Source organism: Amia ocellicauda, chromosome 6, assembly GCF_036373705.1.
Source record: "Amia ocellicauda isolate fAmiCal2 chromosome 6, fAmiCal2.hap1, whole genome shotgun sequence".
Taxonomy (NCBI): domain Eukaryota; kingdom Metazoa; phylum Chordata; class Actinopteri; order Amiiformes; family Amiidae; genus Amia; species Amia ocellicauda.
This window is the reverse complement of record NC_089855.1, coordinates 39888883-39907799: the sequence shown is the minus strand read 5'-3', so window position 1 is coordinate 39907799 and position 18917 is coordinate 39888883. Positions and strand designations below refer to the sequence as shown.

The 18917-nt window shown below is 42.5% G+C and overlaps 1 protein-coding gene across 1 annotated transcript in view; it reads left to right on the top strand.

Annotated features, from left to right (window-relative positions):
* sun2 (Sad1 and UNC84 domain containing 2) overlaps positions 1 to 18567 on the top strand; it is a 42277-nt gene extending 23710 nt beyond the window's left edge. The window contains exons 3-18 of the mRNA XM_066707113.1: positions 1989 to 2122; positions 2406 to 2534; positions 2826 to 2888; positions 3012 to 3105; positions 3275 to 3336; positions 3466 to 3563; positions 7725 to 7922; positions 9714 to 9791; positions 9916 to 9959; positions 11447 to 11597; positions 11742 to 11951; positions 13176 to 13260; positions 13435 to 13550; positions 13694 to 13861; positions 14149 to 14241; positions 14593 to 18567. Of these exons, the coding sequence (XP_066563210.1) occupies positions 1989 to 2122; positions 2406 to 2534; positions 2826 to 2888; positions 3012 to 3105; positions 3275 to 3336; positions 3466 to 3563; positions 7725 to 7922; positions 9714 to 9791; positions 9916 to 9959; positions 11447 to 11597; positions 11742 to 11951; positions 13176 to 13260; positions 13435 to 13550; positions 13694 to 13861; positions 14149 to 14241; positions 14593 to 14709 (1840 nt within the window). The 3' untranslated portion in view covers positions 14710 to 18567. The remainder of the gene's footprint in view (positions 1 to 1988; positions 2123 to 2405; positions 2535 to 2825; positions 2889 to 3011; positions 3106 to 3274; positions 3337 to 3465; positions 3564 to 7724; positions 7923 to 9713; positions 9792 to 9915; positions 9960 to 11446; positions 11598 to 11741; positions 11952 to 13175; positions 13261 to 13434; positions 13551 to 13693; positions 13862 to 14148; positions 14242 to 14592) is intronic.
* Positions 18568 to 18917: the final 350 nt, after the last annotated feature.

Below are 18917 nucleotides of genomic sequence, written 5' to 3'. Positions count from 1 at the left end.
CAAGCCCCCCTCCAATAGGACACTGGGGGCTGAAACCGAAATCCAATCTCAAAAACTCAAGAACCAATCCCCTATTGATCTGACAGACTATAAAGAACAGCGCACGGTCTCTTTCTCTCTCTCCCTCTCACCTGAACCAGTAACTCGCTGCCACAGCTCAACCTGTAGCTCTGTTGCCAGAACCGGAACCAGAAACCAACCAAGTCTTTGCTGGCAACAGAAGAGTTAAACTGGGAGCAGGAGATTGAGCTGTACTAAGAATTCTTTTAAAGGACTTTATTAAATAAAGAACTTTAAAGACTGCGCATGCCCGCCTGTGCCCACCTGATCAGTGGAGTTTTACAGCTGGACAATTGACTAAGTCGACTGTATACGAAAGTGTCAGTCATTTAAATAGCTATTTGAGTCTTAAGAAACTTGACCCTTGGAACGAACAGGGCCCTGCGTTCCTCAAAGACTTTGTCTTCAAGTAACTATGGTGGAACCCTGCTTACAAAGAAGATTTTGTCCACAACCTTGGAGCCTTCAAAAAAAGTGGAAAATCTGTTTGGAAAAGACTCTACTTTCGCGAAACCCCAACTTCCAGGTGCATCGACTGAGTGGAAGTTCTTGGACAAAGCCGCACCGGACTGCCTTTGTTCCAAACCACACGGACCTCGTGCCGTGTGCTGTTATCTGAGACTGAAGACAGAGAGGCCTCTCTGCGACGAAGTTCAGATAAGTTTAACAGTTTGGAGTTCATGATTCATGACATTTGAGAAATCAATTAGAAATGTTAATCTGTGATTCATAACTCTAGAATTTGTAATATCATTTAGTTTTCTTAAATAAATGTGTGTTGCATTAAACTGTTTTGTTGATAATTTTAGAAATAAAATCTGTCAACGCCGAGAAATATCTTCTCATTCCTGTTTAACTGTTTAGTCTGAAATTGACACAAGTTAATAGACACCAGATTATAGATGGCCCTGCCTATCCCTAATCATTGAATAATAATCAGTTAAGGGAAATTGTGGTAACAAGTAATGATAGGATCTTTCTTGGCACCTAAACGTAAATGAGACTGATATATATATATAACGAGAAGTTACCTGACATAAATACTAACCTGCGTAGTTATTTAATGTCTGACTAACGATACTAATGAGAGACTCACCTTCGTCTTACTGACCGGTATTGTAGTCAGTGTGTTTATAACCTTTTTTGTTTAACGATTTGTGTGTTATCATATGCGATCCCATGGTCTTTGATTTGGTCAAGGAAGTGATTTGTCTTTGATTTGTTGATCTAGAGTTGAATTTTAATTAGTTTTTCCCTTTTGTATAATTAGTGTAGTGCTACATTTAGTCTTTGTTTTTGAATAAATTTGACAATTTATATCTTTGGAATTGGTGTCTGCGTCCAATTATTAAAGAAATTTGAGTTCTACAAGATTCCAGGATTCGTGATAAGGTGATACTATAAATTCACTTCTTAAATTGAAATTTATAAGTGTACCTTACGCTACAGTGATGTCATTTACCCCAGCTCGGGTTTTGCAGTGGAAAACACCCAACGCGTACCAGGCCAACTCGACTAGGTTCCGACTTGGGTTGCCAGTGAAAAAGGGGCATCTTCTCTCTGTCTTCCTGTGTCTTTCCTACATAAGGAGCCCAGTCAAATAACACTTTCCCACCAAATCTCTTCCCTCCCCCCCTCCTCTGGATTCCCGCCCATCATTAAAAGTCATTCCATTTCTAAGTGACTTTTAAGGGCCTTAAAAAAATATGAAAATGAATGTTGTTGTCATTAAAAGTAATTGTTTATAAGCTAAAATGTAAAAGTCTGTTTCTCTCTCATCTGCACACTGCAGCAGCACATAATCTGATACCTGCCTTATCATCTGAGAGTAATTATGATTATGAAAAGTCATTAAAATTAATTATTTTTCCACATCCTTAACGTGCAGGAACCTTGCTCCCCTCTCTCAATCCCTCTTTTCCTCTCAGGATCTTCAAGAAGAAGGCTGGCACCCGGCGACCGCCCAGCAGCTCCTCCCACTGCCCAGCCCACCAGAACGCTTATAGCGAATCCCTGGGCAGCTATGCCAGCGAGGAGCCAATCAAGGCTGAGGAGTACTGGGGTGGGTGTTCTCCCTTTCTCTCCCCCACTGAGGCATGCTGGAGGGGAGGGGGGTGGAGTCTCCTGCCCTAGTCTGTGTCAGTAGGGACAAATTGGACATCTTGCTTGGCAGCAGATAAATAACTGAAGTAGCCTTATATTAATTGGATGTTGTCTCTCTCAATACTCCCCTCTCTTCCGTTCTCCTTTCTTTCTCTCTTCCCCTTCCCCCCACCCTCGCTCTCGCTAATCTGTCAACCCCCTCCCCCCTCCCATATCTCTTCCCCACTCCTCTTCTCTCTCAGGTATTGCCCCCTCCGTGAGAGAACTCCACCGCAGTAGCAGGGGGGGCTCCCGCAGTAAGCTGCCCCCCCCCAGTGCAGACGGGCAGGGCCACTCTTCCGGCTACTCCTCCTCTGAGGAGGGCGGCTCTGGTACAACTGAACATTGGCTTGACGCCCTGCACAACACGCTGGACACTGACTAGACATTGACTCAACATGCTGTACACGCTGCGTACTGACTAAAAACAATGACTCAACACACTGTATACTGTATGCTACGCTGTGACTCCCTACTCTGTGTGCTGTTTACTGTGTACTTCTAGCTCAACACACCACACTGAAAAGTGCGCGTTGCACCTCTGTCTCAGCCTTACATTATTAGAGGAAGTTGCTCTGCTTGTCTCAGTGTGTCATGTGATATGGTGTTTCTGTCTGTTGCAGGTTCTTCCCAAGTCTTGCAAGTCCAGCCTGGACTGGGATTCTGGGATCTCCTCCTGTCTCCAGGTAAATGATACAGCACAGTACAGTACAGCACAATACAGCACAATACATTACAGCACAGTGTAGTGCAGAACAGTGCAGTATAATAGAACACAGCACAGTACAGATTCCTCTCTCTCTCCCCAGGCAAGGCAGTGGCGATGCTGTTCTGGTGGCTGGGCACGGCCTGGTATAGCCTGACCACTGGGGCCTCCATGCTGGATGTGTTTCTGCTTAGCAGGTGAGTGCACAGTGTCAGCAGCCACAGGGACGAGACTGATCAGAGAGAACTGCATTGACACTGCATTGAGCTGAATGCAACTGAATTGAGCTGAATGGAATTCAACTGACAATGACCTGAATTTTTTTAGTTTTTGATGTTAGTAATTATACTCTCTCTCTCCTCACAGGCACACAGGCACAGTGAAGAAAGCCATTGAGCTGCTCCTACTCCTGCTCCTCTTGGCGTTTGGTGAGTGTGTGTGAGAGTTTCTTTGTTTTTCATATAATAATGTATCTGCATTCTACTGTGTTGTTATACTGTTCGGATTGATGTGTGAAATTATGTGTGTCCCTACCCCTGCCCCCCCCTCTCTGGCAGGTATTTGGTACTGGTACCCATTCCTGACTCTTTCTTCGGGGGGTGCAAGTACTGTGGCTCCCTTGCACAGCTCTCAGGGTAGCCCTGGCATCAGACAGGTAGGTCTCTCTCTCTTCATCCCACCTCTCTTTCTTTTCTTTCTCTTAGACCATATACTGCACAGTCAAAACAAATAAATGAAACAAGTGTTTATTTGCAGCATAATCACTCAATGTCCACTCAGTCTGACTACAGTTGTATGAAGACACTTGTAATGCTATACAATGTGTGTGTTTTTCAAGCACATGAAAGACTATAGACAGGAGAGGTAGAGATTGCTACCAGGCAGGATTTATTTATAATGTATTTATAATCTATTATAGTTAAACATGTTTATAACCTATATATGTTTGTGTTTAAGCAGCTAAAACACCATAGGCATATTTAATACTTACAGCTCTGGACAAAATTGAGACCACTGCAAATTTGTTTAAATCAGCATCTCTACATATATGGCAGCCATTCCATTCCAGTGTCTGCTGAATTCCAACACAGGCACATCTCATTCTACTGAATGAGGTACTGATTAGGTGATCACCTGAACCAAATCTTATTTAACGAAGAAAAGTATAAAAACCACTGCTGTGGTCATCACTATCCTCTTGCAATAGGACCAGCTGGATGGCAAAAACAGTGGTAGTAGTACCTCAAAAGTAATTGGAATCAAAAAATTACTATTGACCATGCCAAAAGAGTTGAAAAGGAAAGTTTTGAGTGAGGAAAAGGTTTAAATTCTGGCTTTACTGGCAGAGGAATACAGTGAGCATTGGTTTGCTTAAAATTTCAAAGATGGCAGTAGACATTGGGGACAACAAAGCTACAGACCGGCAGAGGGTGAAAACAACTCTCCACCGACCGCGATGACCGCCAACTCATTTGAATGTCACTCAACAACTGTAGGATGACATCAAGTGACCTACAAAAAGAATGGCAAATGGCAGCTGGGGTGAAGTGCACGGCAAGGACGGTTCGAAAAAGGCTCCTAGGGGCAGGGCTGAAGTCATGCAAAGCTAGAAAAAAGCCCTTCATCAATGAGAAGCAAAGAAGAGCCAGGCTGAGGTTTGCAAAAGACCATAAGGATTGGACCGTAAAGGACTGGAGTAAGGTCATCTTCTCTGATGAGTCCAATTTTCAGCTTTGCCCAACACCTGGTCATTTAATGGTTAGACGGACACCTGGAGAGGCCATACAAGCCACAGTGTCTCACACCCTCTGTGAAATTTGGTGCAGGATCGGTGATGATCTGGGGGTGCTTCCGCAAGGCTGAAATCGTGCAGATTTGTCTTTGTGAAGGACGCATGAATCAAGCCACGTACAACGTTGTCCTGGAAGAAAACTTGCTTCCTTCTGCTCTGACAATGTTCCCCAACTCAGGATTGTTTTTTTCAGCAGGACAATGCTCCATGCCATACAGCCAGGTCAATCAAGGTGTGGATGGAGGACCACCAGATCAAGACCCTGTCATGGCCAGCCCAATCTCCGGACCTGAACCCCATTGAAAACCTCTGGAATGTGATCAAGAGGACGATGGATGGTCACAAGCCATCAAATAAAGCCGAGCTGCTTGATTTTACAGTGGTGTCTTCATTTTTTCCAGAGCTGTATATTTAGGAAAATTCACAAATGGGTATGCACAGTGTATTCAGGAACACAGAGTAATTAAAATTAAAATCGGTCAAACTGACCAGCCCTGTGCTTCTGGTGTTCAATAAAGGCGAATCACACAAGAAATCACATCACATGAGCTACAGAGCTACAAACTGGAGGGTTACAAGCCGATAAAGGGAAAACTAAAGACTAGCTTTGGATTCAAACTGGATTCGGAAGGAAACATTATGAAAGGTTTTTTGTTTAATTTGCAAAGTGATGCTTTTGTTAAAAAGGCAATGTGAGTTCACAGTATCATTTGCGAGCAAAACACCAGTTTGCTGTAGTGATTATAATTTAGTTTGCTGATTATAATTATTTAGTGTTTCTAAAATATATTTCATTTTTTTACCATTCCCATTAAGTGTTATACTGTAATATTAATGCCTAGTATTTATTTAATACTGTCAACCAAAGACTGTTACTTATTTATTAATTACCCAATTAATATACCAATTAACCAACTAATGCACATTGATTTACCAAATCAATAATTGTAGTCGACTGACAGCCCTAATAATAATGCTTTAGACATACATTTAAAAGTATGTAAAGATGTGCTCAAATTTGTTGGTACCCCTCCACAAAAAACGAAGAATGCACAATTTCCTCTGAAATAACTTGAAACTGACAAATGTAATTGCAATCCACCATTGTTTATTTCATATTTAATAGAAATCAGACTGCTTTTGATTTTATTTTTCAAAATTATATTGTAAATAATAAAACAAATGAAAATGGCATGGACATAAATGATGGGACCCTCAACCTAATTTTTTGTTGCACAACCTTTAGAGGCAATCATTTGAATCAAACATTTTCTGTAGCTCTCAATGAGACTTCTGCACCTGTGTGCCAGGTGCAGCAAAGCAGCCCCAAAACATAACTGAGCCTCCTCCATGTTTCACTGTAGGTGTGGTGTTCTTTTCTTTGAAAGCTTCATTTTTACATTTGTGAACATAGAGCTGATGTGACTTGCCAAAAAGCTCCAGTTTTGACTCATCTGTCCAAAGGACACTATACCAGAACATGGGTTTTCAAACCAGTCCTGGAGTACCCCCTGCCCTGCTGGTTTTTGTTCCAACTGAGGTCTTAATTACTTAATTTAATGATATTTTGCTTTGTTAGGTCAATTAAAGATTAAATTAAGCAATTAAGACCTCAGTTGGAACAAAAACCAACAGGGCAGGGGGTACTCCAGGACTGGTTTGAAAACCACTGTCCCAGAAGGATTGTGGCTTGTCAATATGCATTTTAGCAAATTCCAGTCTGGCTTTTTTATGTTTTTCTTTCAAAAGTGGAGTCCTCCTGGGTCTTCTTCCATGGAGGCCACTTTCATTTTCAAAAAGCGATGGATGGTGCGATCAGAAACTGACGTACCTTCACCTTGGGGTTCAGCTTGTATCTCTTTGGCAGTGATCCTTGGTTCTTTTTCTGCCATTTGCACTATCCTTCTGTTCAATCTGGGGTCGATTGTTGGGAGGTTGGCTACAGTTCCTAATATTTGCAACTGTTGTCACAGGAACATCAAGCTGCTTGGAGATGGTCTTGTAGCCTTTACCATGCTTGTCTATTATTTTCTTTCTGATCTCCTCAGACAACTCTCTCCTTTGCTTTCTCTGGTCCATGTTCAGTGTGGTGCACACAATGATACCAAACGGCACAGTAACTACTTTCCTCCATGTAAATAGGCTGAATGACTGATTACAAGATTGGAGACGTGTGATACTAATTAAAGAAACAAATTAGTTTGGAATATGATTATAATCCAATTATTTATTATCTTTTCTAAGGGGTACCAACAAATGTGTCCAGGCCATTTTAGAATATCTTTGTAGAATGAGCAATAATTAATCTCTTTTCAGAGCTTCTTTGCTTTATTCTATGACATACCAAAGGCATGCAAGTATACATGATGCAATAGCTTTTAATTTAATCACTTTTTTCATCACAGGAGGAATGAAACATTACTTCAATGAGCTGTAATTGTACCAACAAATTTGAGCACGTCTGTATAATAATGTATTTACAATGATATTGTGAAGGACATCCTCTCTCCAGCCGTGCCTCTATTGAAGTCACTGGCACCCCCCTCAGTCTGTGGCAGGCAGCTCTATACTGGACTGCTAAAGTGTGTCCTTCACCCAGCAGGATGGCCAGTTTCTCTGGCTCAGTCATTTGTGTGAGGTATGCAAGAGACCTGCTGAAGTGTGTTTCCCTTGTTAGGGAGATGAGAGGTAGACACAGAGATGCACTGTCTCAGTGACCACAACACTGCTCCTCTCTGGGCAGCCAGGTCTGCCTGTGTCATCCTGTTTCTATGGTCAGGGTCTATCTCTGCTTCATATCTCTTCATATCCTTCATATCAGTGTACAGAGACTCTGTCAGGGTGGACTCTCTGTTTAGGGCCTAATAGCAATCCAGTTTGTTCTGGGGTTTAGATTCTTTGTCCCAATGTTCCAGATAGGAGGTTTTGGTTTTGTTCTATAGTGTCCCTCTCTCTCTCTCAATCAAATTAAATTTAAATGAGCTTTGAATTGCTGTGTTTATCCCTCTCTCTCTCACCTTGCAGGACAGTTCAGTTATTTCGCGTCTGTCAGCCCTGGAGAAGGACATGGGGAGGATGCTGGGAGAGAGAGCGAGGGAGGGCGAGAGAGAGAAAATGAGGGAGGGAGGTGGAGGCCTGACCCCAGAGATGACATCCTCACTCATCCACATGGTGCTGTCTGAGAGAGAGGCGAGCTGGAGAGAAGAGAGAGAGACATTGCAGGTGAAAGAGTGTTTCTAACTCTTTGTGTTTGTCTTTTGTGTCTCTGTATAACACTTTTGTTAAAGAGTTGTTTATGTAGCCCAACCTGTTGTGCGGCAATTGCAGATAGGACTAGCATTTGTAAAGTGTTCATGCTATAAAGTATTATGGTGTATTAGGTTACCCAATTAATATAGTTAATTCATATATTAATAATGTGTAGTCTTTTGATATATATATTTGCATACTGCTGCCATGAAAGAAAAAAGTTTGCAATTGAAGACCATTTGTAGTGCCTGTGTATGGGATGAAATAATTGCAGAGGAAAAAAGAAACCTAAGAATAGCACATTACATGTACAAGTGGTTCTAAAAAACAGGCGTCTCTTACAGTAAAATTATACTTCTGCTTAGTCAAGTTTTAAGATTTATAAGTTGGTTGCTACAGTTGCAATTGTAAACATAGCTATGCTAATCACCATGAGAAATCTTTTATTTTGTATATGTGTAGTTCTATTGTTTGATTGAACAAAAAAGCAGATTTGAAATGTTGGCTCTATAGTGTTTCTACAAGCATAATTTTGCTTATGTGTGTAACTCCTACATCCTGACTGTTTCCGGTTTCACCGCTAGAGGTCACCCGAGCTACACTTTCCCCAGACTCTGTTCCAGGACCATGATAGAATCCATTATACAATTATCACCCCAGCTGTCCTCATTAATCATCTCCACCTGTATCCTGTTTCACCCACTCATTAAACCACATATATACTCCTTTGTTCCCCTCACTAATTGTGAAGTCTTGCCTAGCCTTTCTTGCAGTATTTCTGAGCCTTAGTATTATTATCCCATCTACCCGTGTATCGACCTTTGCTTTCTTCCTGTTTAACGTCTCCGGATTATCCCCATTATCGTTGTTTGCCTGATCGATCGACCTACCTTCCGTGACCCCGAGTATTCCTTGGCTAAACCCTCTTGATTCTCCTGACACCGCTACTGGATCCTACTATTGCCAGTCTTCTTTGGTCCCAGCCCTGACAATGTGTATTTAAATGATGATTGTAAATTAGACAAAAGGAGTGACATTTTTCAGTAATACTTGAAACATTATTGAAGTCCTTGGATTATTGAAGGATGGAATTTACATTTTTTGCTAAATTATGTGCCGGTATGTGGACATGTTGATGTTTTTTTCAATTATTATAATGTGTAATTCCTAAAAAATTGCAGAGACCAGTAATGCAAAGTATTTAAATCCGATGAAGATTCAGTAACATAAATACCTTATACTCAGCTAAGGTTATAGGAACTTATACTTGGTTGTTTTGAAGAGAATAAACATGATGATGTTTTGACAGTAACAAGTGAGCATATTGAATATACATGGATTAACCGTAAAGAGTGTAAAACATTATGCACTATTTTACATTGCACCTTGAAAACTAGTCACTAAATATTTAATTGAAACTGAAGTTACTGTGTAATCACTGATTTTGACTGATTGTGTGACTGATTTATTTTGGCCATGCCAGGTAACATAACACAATGTCAAGTGTACATGAAGGCTCTCATGAAACATGTTGGGTGTTACAGCACAATAACATGGTGGTGAAATTGTATGTGCTTAGTTCAGTGCAGAAAAGTGTACATTTTAGATGAGAAGTTTTGGTTACCAAAGCTGTAAGGTACTGAAAAAGCTTTGACAGTGCACCTTGGAAGTGTTTGAATTTGACTTTTGAAAAGCTGTATAAACCCTGAATCATACTCAATACTGAAGTACTATGCATTAACACTGCACTGTCTGTGCTAACAGAGGCAGATCACGCAGCTAAAACAGGATGGAGAGACTAAGTGGCAAGAAACTCAAGACAAACTACAGCTGGCTTCTAAGGTACAAACATAACAAATCTATACTATAGTCCACACAGCACTGGCTCACATCTGGGCCCCTATACTATACTATCGTCCACTGCCCTGTTGTCCTATCTATGTTAATGCTGTGTTTCATTCCTCAGAGACTTCTGGCTGAAGTGTCTGAGTTGAAATCCACTGTGACAGGGTAAGTGCTGAGTGTTAGTGCTGTGCTGTGGTTTACTGTGTTGTGCTGTACTGCAGAAGTGTATTGTACAGGTATACAACCCCTCTATGCACAGATGTATACATTCATAAAATTATAATTAAAAAATATATTAAAATATCAAATCTTGGCAAAACTGAAACACAACACTCGCCTTGTATAGATAGATGGCATAGCTGTTTAAACAATGTTCAATTCAGTAATTATAAACAACATTATTTCAATCCACAAAGTGAGTCAAAAATCAAACAAAGCGCATGCATTTAACTGCAATACTTTAGTTAAAACATTTTTTTTAAATAGATAGATTAAAAAGTTTGGCCCGGAAGTGAAATTTCTGAGGAAAAATCTGAATCTAAGTGAAAGAGCATCAGTCTGGAACCAGAAACTTTGGCAGATTAAAATGAGCATTCCAATAAATATGATACGTTTGTTATAATTAGTTTTATTCTTAGTTTTGCACCTGGCAGATGAAATTCAATGTGGACAAGTGCAAGGTATTACATGTAGTTAACAAAAATGCCCACTATAATTACACTATGGGAGGAACAGAACTAGATGAAGTAACACATGAGAAAGACCTAGGAGTCTACATGGACTCCTCACTTTATCCATCCAAGCAATGTGGGGAAGCAATAAAAAAGGCAAACGGAATGTTAGGGTATATTGTAAAAAGTGCAGAATTTAGAACAAGGGAAGTAATGTTAAGACTGTACAATGCACAAGTTAGACGTCATCTGGAATACTGTGTACAGTTCTGGGCTCCACACTTCAAGAAAGATATCGCTGCTCTAGGGGCAGTTCAGAGGAGAGCAACCAGACTTATTCCAGGTCTGAAGGGAATGTCCTACTCGGAGAGACTGAGGGAACTGAACCTTTTAACCCTGGAACAGAGGAGACTACGTGGGGACTTGATCCAATTCTTCAAAATCATGAAGGGCATCGACCACATCAAACCAGAGGAGCTTTTCCAGACCAGCAGAGATGCACACACCCAGGGACACAAATGGAAATTGAGCTTCAAGGCATTCAAGACAGAAAACAGGAGACACTTCTTCACACAGAGAATAGTCACAATCTGGAACAAACTCCCCAGCGATGTGGTTGAAGCTGAAAATTTGGGAACATTTAAAAACAGACTGGATAGGATCCTTGGATCACTGAATTATTAATGGACACCAAACGAGCACGATGGGTCAAATTGCCTCCTCTTGCTTGTAAACTTTCTTATGTTCTTAATTGATCAAAATAATTTTCTGATTAACAGCACATTTATATTAGTATGTAACTAATTTCCTTATTAATTTTCATGTTGACGAAGTGCAAAGCAAGGTGTTCCTGAACTGTAGTGCTGTGCTGTTCTGTAGTGTGCTGTACTTTAATGATATTCTGTAGTGCTGTGCTGTACTGTACTGATATCGTGCTGAACTGTACTGTGGTGTCAAAGCTGCTCTCTGGTCCCCCCCTAGCCTGCAGACGATGGATGACAGCAACACACTGGAGCGGCTGACCGGCCTGGAGCAGCAGCTTAGGATCCTCCACAGTGACTTCAACACCCTGAACACAGACCACCACTCCCTGAGAGAGCAACTCCACACACTGGACACCTCACACTCGCAGGTATACACTGGACATACCGGACACACAGAGAACATACACTGAACACACTGGACACGTTGTAGTCACTGGACACACTGAACAGTGCATACACACAGCAACACACTGAACTCTCACTTGCCTCCCGCCCCCCCTTCTCTCTCTCAGGTGCGCTCCGAGCTGGCTGAGTGGCTGGCGCAGTACCTCTCCAGCCCCCCAAAGGGCGCTGTGCCAGTGGTGCTGCGGCCCGAGATGCAGGAGGCGCTGAGGGGGCTGGAGCGGCAGGTGGAAGAACGACTGTCCCGGGCTGGGGGCGGGGCATGGGCCAGTGTGGGAGAGACTCTGCAGGGAGCCGGCATTGGAGGGGTCACCTTGCAGGTCAGTGGATTCCAGACGGGGGGCGGTCTCATTCAGACATTCACAGATCACTCAGTTCCGATCGGATCTATTTCCAAATAGGGTTGTTTTGTTCAGAACAACCTAATGATTAATCCAGTATATATTTGATGTTCTATCAAACAGAGAGAAGTTCAGATCCAGTTATGTAAAATCGTTGTGTATTAGTACACTGTAAACAGAGTTTTCCATCTTGACATTTTGAGCTATCGTGGATGGTCTTGTTTTGATCAGTAGACTGTCTGCTTGCAGAATTTGTCATAATTGTCAATGTTTTCTGAGATTTTGTATTCCTACTCAGACCAAGTATCCCCCCGCCCCCCCATTTCAGAATGCGGAAGGGTGGCGTAAATTCGGGGGGTATAACATTTTTGTTACATCAAAGAGTGCTTCACATCGTTAGGAAGCTGAGAGTCTCAGCTTTCATGGGATACCAAACACTTGGCAAACACAACAGTGAAGAGTACACATGGGATTAAAGAGAAGCACATGGATTTGGTGATTGTAAGGGTAACAGGGGTTTGTTATTTTAAGGGGTTACATTTTGTTAAACAAAACAATTCCATGATTTCTTTATCTCCAATTGTTTATTTGTCATATGCTTTAATGTCAGAGTACACTGAGATATTAAACCGTTAAAATTTCAATAAAAACTGGAAAAATTGAGGCGTTCTAAAAATTTTGACCGGTAGTGTATATTTACTAAAATAACTATGAAACAAAATACACCCTGACTTTGTGAGTCCATGCTACGACCCCAAATGGGGTCACGAACCAAGTGTCACGATCCCTGCTCTATACACTGTATATGGTCTATCAGTGGGCTCCAACCCTGGTCCTGGAGATCTTCTATCCAGCAGGTTTTAGAGGTCACCCTTGTTTCACCAATTTATAAACACCTGGAAGTATTTCATTCTGATCAATGAAGCAGGTGGTGAATTCAGTCCTTTAGAAACCACTGGAGCAATCATCTGAATACCTACAGCCTCCTGATGGAAGAATTTCCTTGGTTGAGTTGCTTAATTGATTATTAACTCACATGTGTTCCCAGTATTTAGAAATTGGTAATTTTGGGAGATTAAGTGGATTGGGGCTCTCCAGGACCAGGGTTGGAGACACTCTCTACACAGTGTCCACTGTTCTCTTTTCTTCCCCTTTCTCCCTTCCTCACTTTCTGCCTCCCTCTCACTGTCTCTCTCTCTGCAGGAGGTACACAGAGTGGTGCAGAGGGCGCTGGCTTTGTACAGGGCTGATGGGATTGGGCTGGCGGACTACGCACTGGAGTCTTCAGGTAACGCACTGGCACACCGATACACCAGCAGACTGACGGTTTATTTAGACTGTGTGCTTATTCCACTAGTGTCGTCAGCACTAACAGGTCTGTGTGTCTCTGTGTCCCACCTTTGCCCCCCTGCCCCTCTCTGTCTCTGTGTCCATCCCTCTGTGTTTGCGTCCCCTGCCCCAGGTGCCAGTGTGATCAACACACGCTGCTCTGAGACTTATGAGACCAAGACGGCCCTGCTCACTCTGTTTGGCATCCCCATGTGGTACCACTCCCAGAGCCCCCGGGCGGTGATCCAGGTGAGGAGGAGGGGGACACTGAGCGAGGGACACTGTTTTGGACAGTGCGAGAGTGAGACTGTTAGTGTGTTTCTGGGACTGATGGTGGACAGACGTGGATAGACTTACTGTATATTGCTCTCTCTCCCCCTCTGTCTGTATAGCCGGATGTCCACCCTGGTAGTTGTTGGGCTTTCCGTGGTTCCCATGGTTTTGTGGTGGTGCAGCTATCCAGCCCAGTGCGGCCCCGCGCTGTGACTCTGGAGCACATCCCCCGCACCCTGTCCCCCTCTGGCCGCATTGACAGCGCCCCCCGCCACTTCGCCGTATATGTAAGAGACTCTAGCACCACAACACACTGAGGCACTGACGCACCAAGACACTGACACACTTGCATCAACAGCACCTCCTGCTACTTTGCTGTCTAAGTAAGATACACCAGCACACCAAGACACTGAAACACTAACATGCTGACACACTGAGATACTGACACACTCACACACTGACTGATACACACTGTGCTGTAACCTTGACCCTGTCTGACTTGGCTGTGCTGTAACACTGATGCTGTCTGGCTTTGCTGTCTCTCTCTCTCTCTCTCTCCCTCCCCCTCCCTCAGGGAATGACCAGTGAGAAGCAGGAGGAGGGGACCCTGCTGGGGCAATTCACTTACGACCAGGATGGAGAGCCCATACAGACCTTCACTCTGCCGGTGAGACACACACAAAGTGAGACATAGACACACAGAGAGGGAGAGAGAGTGAGACTGACAAAGACAGAGAGAGAGAGACAGACACACACAGACAGAGAGTGAGAGACAAAGACAGTGAGAGAGAGACAGATGCACAGAAAGAGAGAGACATGGACACACACCCAGAGAGAGACAGAGAAAGAGAGACAGAGAAAGAGAGAAATGGTCAGAGATGCACTGAGAGACAGAGAGAGAATCCAAGAGAGAGACTGAGAGAGATGCACAAGAGACTGGGGATCCAGACAGAGGTGCACACTGTATTCCATTGTTTCAAAGGTTAAATCCTCTCCCCCTCCCCCTCTCTCTCTGCAGGACTCACTGCAGGAGGTGTACCCCCTGGTGGAGCTCAGGGTGCTCAGTAACTGGGGCCACCCAGAGTACACCTGCGTCTATCGCTTCCGGGTTCATGGCGAGGGGCCCCACCTCTGAGCACCAGCCAGGGCACTGACGGGGAGGGACGTGGCAAAAAGAAGATCAGGATGAATAACAAGGATGGAGGGTGGGGGGGGAGTAGAAGGAATGGTTGAAGAACAAGGGGGGAGGGAGATAGGGAGAGGGGCGAGAAGAAGGGAGGGATGAGGAAGGGTGGGGAGGGTATTTGTGTCAGACACATTGCACTGATATAGGACATGATGTGGATTTGCTTTAAAATAGGAGAGTCGAATTCAATTAGCGGGCCGGTTTGGATACAAATGCACCTCCTACGGGCCATTGGCTGTTTAAAAATTGTGGCAAAATTTTTGTGAACAAAACACATAATATCAAAATGCATGAATGATTAAAGTGATATGTATAGCTACTCACTCAGTGCTGTGGCTGCTTGCTTCCTGACGCCGGACACCCCTCTGTTTGGTCTACTGCCTCGAATTTTGGAACAAGTCACTGGGCTGTTGTTACCTTTAGTAGAGAGTTCAAGTGTGCGTCGTTAAGTTGTGAACGCATTCTTGATTTATTCATGTTTGTGACGGAGAACAGCTGTTCTCACACGTACGTTGTGCCAAATATGGACAATATTTTTACTGCAAAACACTTCAGCTTGGGGTAATTTGATCCTACATACTGATTGAATGCTTCCACATCAGCACTGGAGAATTTCTCCTACAAAGGAGTCTCACACTGCAAGTTGATTACTTCCATCTGAAGCCCTTCTGAGATCTCAGGCACACTGATAGAAAATGGATTATGAAATATCGCAAAATCTTTCTCAAGGCTTTTAAGTCTGAAAACCTTTCTTGGAATTCCTTCCAAAAGTTGGATTCCCATTGCATCACGGCACTCTTCCGCTTCTGCTTACCATGATTTTAATGTTGGAAAGTGTGCAGTATTATTCTCAGAAAGTTGTGGCTAATATTAGATTCTCCGATATATATCACTGAGGCTGACTGAGGTTAATATTAGCAAAGGCCTGTCGCTTTTCTGGACATGTCCCATCCGAAAAGGTTTTGATGACAAGCAAGTCCATGTGCATCGATATAGCCAGCTGTGACTGTCGTCTCACTAGATGGACCTTTTTGAGGAGGGACTGCTGCTTTTTCAATGCTTTTCAGTCATACGCATCTCCCCGGAGTATTTGTTGTATTTGTTGGCAAGATTGGAGTCATAATGCCCTGGACCAGTGCTTAATTTGTAAATCACGAGGTGCCGGAGCGTGATGTGAATGGGACAGAGCAGATGTACAAGGGGGAGCAGAGGTACCAAAGCGTTTGTGTGACAACATGCGCATAAAGTTTAACATCAATGTAACGCACTTTCAATGCATTTTTGAGACATCACTGAAGGGGGGGGGAGTGTTACAGGGCTCATCAGATATATAAGCTTGTTACAAGTGACTTAACCCCTCTGTAAATCAGTACAGTGATTAACTTTCCGCGTTGGCGTAACGTTTTATTTTTTAGAGTCTACGAGATAGATCAGTGACTTGTGTTTTAAATTATTTTTAAATTGTAAATGCGCATGTTCCATTTCTTTATGTCACAAGGAGGTGCCAAAGCTGTGCATTGAGGTCCCGGAGCGCGGACAGTCTCAAATTGAGGCGAGGTGAGCTCGGGCAACAATTAAGCCCTGCTCTGGATGTTGTACTCTTTGGGGACAGTGGTTTGCTGTGCAGGTCCAGCATGTTGTCTTTCCATGAACCTCCACAGAGAAATATTAATTTCAGATTTTTTCTTGGATAACTCTACACTCCTTATTGACCTTCCTTTTCTTATATTTTTAATAGTATAATTCTTATACTTGTAACTCACTTCAAAATATAAAATAAAAATTGAAAAAACAAGAATCCGTAGTTGTGTATGTGGCTACAAGTAGCCTGCTAGCTTGCGCAAATTTGATAGAAATCCGAATGCATGGATTCTGGCCTATTTTTTTCCTCTCTCGTTTGTTTATAATTTGTTTGGTACAATTTCAACAAAAGACCCCCCCCATTATGGGACAAGATCAGATAGCATTGCAATTGGGTAGAATTATGCTTAGTGCATCAAGTTCACAGAGACTCCAAAAAGCTGATTTTGTTTTTTGTGTTTGGGGGATGCCAAATCCACTGTTTCAGTTTCATGTTGAATATAGGTATAAGCTTAACATTTTGATATAATATATACAGATCTGGAAAAAATTAATTTAATTTTTTCCAAAGCTGTATATAGTTGTACAAATTACTACACGTGGCAGACTGGGGGGCCAGGTCCGACTCGTGGGCCATTAGTTTTTTGCCATTTGACCCGTTTTTAAAAGAACCAATCTAAAAATAATAACAGTTATATGCACAAATAAAAGAGTGTTTGTTACTGTAAGCAGGGAGTGTGTGTTTGTGTTTCGTTACTGAAAGGGTATTTTTGTAGGATAGTGTTAGTCTAGGCAGAAAAAGTGTGTCTGTATGTCTGAGTCTGTTTCTCTAAATGTCTGTCTCCATTGCCATGTAAGTCTGCATCTTTGTGCGTCTCCCTCTGTCTGCCTTTGGTTCTGTGTCTGTGTGTCTCTGTCTTTGTCGTTCTTTCTGTTTCTTTGTCTGTGTGTCAGTAATGAAAGGATATTCAGTGAGAAGCTGTGTATCAGTCTCTGTACATCTCTGTGTGTTTGGCGGAGGAGGGGTGCTGTGGTCGCTGCAATAAGGATGATTGTACAGATAATGTTGCACTATTGTATATTTTTCTCTGAGGTCTGTGTATATAGGTGGCCTTGGGCTCTCATAGGTACTGTGTGTGTGTTACAGAAGCATATGTCATTAGCGTTCAGGTACATGGTCTTAAGAGAGAATTTCAAGTTGTACAAAATAAATGTTAAGGTCTTGCCTCTCTCTCTATCCGTCTCATGCTGTCTTTCCTTGTCTCTCACTCTCTCTGCCTCTCTTCTTCCCTCCCTCCCTCTCTCTTTTTCTCTCACCCTCTTTCTCCTTCCCTCCCTCATGTACTGACCCATAGTGTTCAGTACAGACTGGACTCCACTGACACTGCTCTCCGAGGCCAGACTCACAGCTCCACTATTAAACACAGCAGCTCTTGCCATCACTAGTATATTGGACTGCACTATATTCTATAGTGTGGTAATATATTGTATGGTACTGTACTGCACTAGTGTACTGCATTATAATATAGTGTTACATTGTATGGGACTGTACTGTAATGAGTTGTACAGTACTAGTGTAGTGTAGAGTGCAGTATTGTATAGTACTGCACTGCACTGCACTGTACTATAGTGTATTATATAATATTGTACTGCACTTTACTGTAGTCTATAGTTTATTGTATTGTGTTGCATTGTACTATATTGACTCACTATGTTGAAGCTCTGATCCCCTTAAACACAAACTCAGCTGAAGGGAGACACTGCACTGTTTTCATATGTCAGCACTTTCGTCTCTCCCACACCGGGTCGGCCATCTTTGTGGGGGTCAGTTTTCCTCATTGGTGTTGATTTTGACATCAGAAATAGTCATAAATAGGCTTATATTTGTTCAATGTAATTTTGTATCTTTCTTTAAACTTTATTTTGCAGTTGGAAATCAGTGTCTTTCTGTTGAGAAGGGACTACTCACCAATACAGACACACACACACTTAGTCAAACACACACACCGAAAGAGTTACTCACATGCGCACACACACACAAATGCACACTCTCCCCCACAATTTAAGTACTCACAGGCTAAAACTGTATTATGGGGCTAGTATTGTTATGTTATTATTGTTATTATTATTGCTTGCTTAGCAGTTATTACATTTAACTTATGTCACAAAGAAACAAAGATTCCTTTTGGATTTGCTGTCTTTTAAAATAAAATCATTTTGAATACACGTTTTCTCTTCTACTTATTGGACAGACTGTACTGTGTTTATTAGGGGAGCAATAAGAACATAAGAAAGTTTACAAATAAGGCCATTCAACCCATCGTGCTCGTTTGGTGTCCATTAATAACGAAGTGATCCAAGGATCCTATCCAGTCTATTTTTAAATGTTCCCAAATTGTCAGCATCTACGACATCGCTGGGGAGTTTGTTCCAGATTGTACTACTCTCTGTGTAAAGAAGCATCTCCTGTTTTTTGTTTTGAATGCCTTGTAGCCCAATTTCCATTTGTGTCCCTGGATGCGTGTGTTCCTGCTGGTCTGGAAAAGCTCCTCTGGTTTGATGTGGTCGATGCCCTT